Genomic DNA, 5001 nt, shown 5'->3' on the forward strand with positions numbered 1-5001 from the left:
GTCAATCGTCACCTCACCCCTTGTCTATGCGTGCCCCCCTTAAGTTCTTCCTCTCAACAGTAGCCCATCGCTTTCATCCACTTTCGTGCAGTTCGAATTTTAATTGGCCGAGTCCTTCCAAGTCGGTTCAAAATGGTTGGTTGATTGAGATATGCAAGAACATCATTAGGGCCCAGGTACTTTTTGTTTAGACTTTGTAAGTGAAGATGAATCTCAGTTGTAAAATCCTCATCATGAATGATAGACTTTTTCCAGTTGCCGTATAGATTGACAGGCAAGACTTGATCATCTTCAAGAAAGTCACGGACCCACTTTCGGAGCAGACGAGCCAGGTGAGTTCCACGATTTGCAATCACCATGGAGGCTTTGACTGATGCTTCAACCCATCCAAGATCTTCATCGTCAATGTACAGACCCAAAAAGACTATCATTGCAGCAATACGGCCTCGGAAAAAGACGTCAAGGCTCACATCTTTTGATATAGCCAGCAACTGCTTCTTCGCATAACACAGTGAGTGGTCGTTCTTATTGGGTGCACGGTATTTTGACTCAGTCTGATTGTATTCGGTGATCTGTTGAATCATAGGTTGAAGTAGTGTGGTGTTCTGTACGACATTCGGGTTGGATTGTGCATGAGTGACCTCCATATCCTCTTCCTCTTCCTCCTCTTCCTCCTCCTCCTCCTCCTCCTCCTCCTCCTCCTCGGGTGCACCATCAAGTCTCTGTACAGTCACATCACGCGTGGGAAGGCTGTGGATGCCTGCATCGACGTGAGAAGTTATTGACGTGGCATCCCCCTTGTTATCGTGCCCATCATCCACAGTGCCATCCAAGAGTGTAGCGATAATGGAATGACCAGCAAATGATTGCCCTGCAAAACTCTTCAAGGCAGCTGTAGCCGTTTGTGGATCGTAGAACTTCACGTATACACATCGGACGCCTTTCTCCACAGGTTGTGGAATACGCAGATCCTCCACCGCGCCAAGGTTGGTACACTCCTTTCGAATATCTTCGTATTCCTGGTCGTCCACTGAGTCGTCTGCCAGCCCAATATCAAGCATTAGTAAGGTGCGTGCGTTCGAGTTAGACAGATTGCCGGCAGGAAGGATAGGCTTTGGAATCTCGGGGAATTGCTCGTATGGATCAGTGGATGTCTCAGACCCATGGTGCGTAATATTCCACTCATTTAGATACATTGGCAGATCTCTAATGGGCACTTTATTGGCATGGTCTGCAACATTTGTGGAAACGACACCAGGGACGTGAACGTTGGAAGGAGCAGGTGAATCCACGCCTCCATAGTCCATCAGTCGTCGGATCCTCAAAGGCCCGTTGAGGAATGTAATTCCATCAAATGCCATGGCTGCTGTTGCATCCTCTGCACTACAGAACTATTTGGTGAGTGCAGATTAGCTTTGGGAGGCAGTGAATGAAGAAGAACAGGTGCGTACATCTACAATAGCATACCCTTCTTCGTAATTACACTGTACAGCGAGGACAGGATCATCGCTGGTGCGTGTCTGTCTGTCTCCATCTATGCCCATTACTAAAGTGTTAAGGAATCGCGCTAGATTCGTCTCGTTGATCTCGCGAGTAATGCTGCCAATGTAGAGGCGGCAGGAATGGAATGGTGTGTTGTCGACGATTGCAGCTGCAGCATGGGTGAGCACTACGATTATTGCACTTATTTCTACACTTACCAGTCTGCCTGACTTGCATCAAAGGATATTGCTCTAAGCCTTGTCCAGACGCTTTTCGTTTCCTCTGTGAAAGAGGCATCGTTCCTTCTGGGATTGGTGAGTTGCGATCAGCACTTGCACCTCTTTCCTGCCCATTCGCTATCTCTGCCTCCTCATCAGAGTTCTCCTCTTGATTAAATTGATGTATATGCTGTTTTGTGTGCATACTACACAATTGATCAAGAATTGCATTCTTGATGGTGGGTGCTGGGATAGTTGGTGGCTGTAGGTTGGGTGGTTGTTGAGAAAAAAATTGTCGAATGTCTGCAAACCCTTGGCCACAAAGTCTCTCCTCCTGCCTCCTAGCTTTCAATTGCTGGTTTCGAATTGTACGTGCTGGTTTCTGGGATGTAAGCCTAACCTTCTTGTATGTAGATGGACGGGCTTGGTCTTGTAACGAGGACGACCACTGCTTATAGCCTTCAGAAAGCACTTGAAGGAATGTTCTTGCCTCAGATTCAGCAAGAACATTGCTCTGGTCAAGGTCAGCACTCTCATCACTATCATATGACCCTATGCTTGACTCTGATTGACTATCATCAATGTCTGTAAGAACAGTCGACTCGTCTGAACTTGAAATGACGTCAATCACATCCTAACCCAAAAATAGTGAGTGTATACCTAGAAAGATAAAGAATAACTACTTACATTGCTTTTTCTCTTCTGTAAGTTCTTTATCCAACTCTGTTTCTTCTTTGATTGTGGTGGCATAGCTGTAGTTTAGGAGCTTTAAGTCTAGTTTGTATTGATAGTACATATGCAAGTGTGATTGCTGACTAATATTATTATATTACTATATATGGAATATTAGTCATTAATATTAGTCATTAATTTCCTTTTTGAAGCTGGCCAAAATGTGCAAGTCAAAAAAATGAAATTTCGTTAAACTCAATAAAAATACAGAATACAGTGTTTAGTACAAAAAAAAGTATTTTTGTATCTACTCAGTCAGTTTTGAGAAAATAAAAAATCTGGTCCACAGAATGATAGATAACACTATTATCTATCATTCTGTGGAAAAAAAAGTGTCATTTGGGGGTTACTGTAGGACTAGTTCTGTTAGCAATGTTGAGTCTACATAAGGTAAGTAGGGTTAAGTCATGTGTGTCACACAGCTTGTCAAGTTTATTGTGCCTCTACCTTACCAGCTGCTAAGGTTGGGAAAACATAAACTTGACCAACCTGTCACAGTAGTCACAGCACAGCCACTTTCTTCTTTTGGAAGGACCCTAGCAGCAAAAATCAACATGAAGACTTTATAACTTTTTTTTATATCCAAGAAATTTATTACTTTTTGGAATGTTGAGAGTCTGTAGTCTAACATTTGACTCATTTATTTGTCTTGTGCATGTAGTTAGATTCATAATGTATGTTTTTAGTACTTTAAAAAAGGTTGACTATATCTTGAATATTTATAGTGTGAGAAAGTGCCAAGATAGCCGAAATTGCTTACCAAATTATATTAGTAATATTAGTAATGCACTATATATAGATGTAATTATATAATATTATTTTAACTGAAGCAGCAAAAATTGAGAGAAAAAAATTCAAAACTTCACCAAAATGCTTTTTATAGCATTCTGAGGTAGAAAAAATAAATTTTTCCTTAGTGAAATAAGTCACCCAAAATTTAATATTTTTTAATTTTAAAAACATACATTTGTAGCCCAGATCAATCTGAATCTTTCTATGTTTTTAGAATTTAAATATTGGTTGTGTGGAAGAGTGAATAATGTTACTGTTGTTTGTGTCCAAATTAGGTTAGTCATCTTGCATCACAGTTGGTCAAGTTTATACTTTCCCAACCTTACTATATATGTAGTACAATATCTTACCTCAGTCAGTACCCTAAATGTGTCACAAGTTCTACAGTACTATGTAGTACTCTGTGTGTAGCATATACACTTACACATGTAAAATTTCCCACATATATGTATATGCATGTATAATTACAGGTGTAAACTGGGTCAGCAGGACCCATATACAATATGCTACTTCTGTATACAGTGTATATACTGTGCCAAATATAACAAGATACTTTACATTAAAATAGCTTATAAAAGTACACTATCATTCTTTCAAAACAAATGCTTGATATTACTGAGCTAAGAAAATGTATTATAGTACTGTTTACACACAGAAATAAGACAGTTGAGTGTTGTGAGTTAATATCATGTGACAGCTCTAAACCTTCATATGATGTACTGTAGTAACCATACTAACTGTAGTACTCATACTAGTACTTTTTAAGTTAAACAAGGTTGTTATATAGTATTAAAATGATTTAGTATATAAATAAGTAAAGTAAATGAGGTTTAGAAACTCAAACTTAGTATTTAATTAGAGAATATGCTTAGTAATACTGTATACTTGTATACAGTGTATATGGAAATTTTTTACTTATAGTATACACATATGTGTGTAAATATACACCTGTATTTTCAGCTAAAATTTTCTCTTACAATACAGTGTGTAAGTGTATACACTACAGGTGTATCTGTAAATTATACTACAGTACAGAGTACTAGCACTACAATATCCATCCCTCTTCATAACAGCCTCTTAAAGAGGTTCCTTATTCTAAAGGACATTGTTGCTTGACTAGTACTGGAATTAGGCTGCTTATAGTAAAATGGTAAGTTACTAACATACTTGATAATGAGATGTAATTTGAATCTAACATACAATGTAAGGTTTCTATTATATTTGAATTGACTATAGTAGTATAAAATAATTAAATATGTGTTTCTAATCAGCAAATCAATCAGGCTAATCTGTAGAATGGGAACAAAGGAATCAGACAAATAACTTGTTTCAGGTCTCTGGTTCTAGATATAATAAACAGTTGATCCTAAAATCATTTCTGTGATTATGAAAAGAGTGATCCACAGTAGTACAGGAAGAACTTACATACATGCTAATTTACAAATCTAAAGAAACAGTTACTAATACCAAGGACCTCTTTGTCAATATACAATACCAAGTTTGTAATCCTGGTCATGAAACAAGTGTGCTAGAAGCTTGCTAATCAGAGCCTCAGCTACTTGCAGGAGGAAAGAGCTTTTCTTGTACAATTTGGCAAGTTGCTAGAAGTAGAGAAGCAGATGGTATGTTTGTGGAACAAGTGGATGGAGCACAGGCCATTACTGTTAATAGAGCTGTAAGGTGTGGAATAAGTCCCTAGTCTATTTGTCTAAAGTGTAGGCAATAGGAACACAACACAGCTGGAGAGAGTACTAATGGATCAGGAAGTGTGTCAGTG

At 38.7% G+C, this 5001-nt stretch overlaps 1 protein-coding gene across 1 annotated transcript; it reads right to left on the reverse strand.

Annotated features, from left to right (window-relative positions):
• Positions 1-830: 830 nt before the first annotated feature.
• FOMMEDRAFT_45167 (uncharacterized protein) lies at positions 831-1622 on the reverse strand (the record flags this gene model as incomplete). Its single annotated transcript, XM_007262586.1, has 2 exons — positions 831-1391; positions 1452-1622. Coding segments are annotated over 2 exons (732 nt in total), but the record flags the coding sequence as incomplete, so codon positions are not given.
• Between the last annotated feature and the right edge of the window lie 3379 nt (positions 1623-5001).

Source organism: Fomitiporia mediterranea (genome assembly GCF_000271605.1).
Source record: "Fomitiporia mediterranea MF3/22 unplaced genomic scaffold FOMMEscaffold_2, whole genome shotgun sequence".
In the NCBI taxonomy this organism is placed as follows: domain Eukaryota; kingdom Fungi; phylum Basidiomycota; class Agaricomycetes; order Hymenochaetales; family Hymenochaetaceae; genus Fomitiporia; species Fomitiporia mediterranea.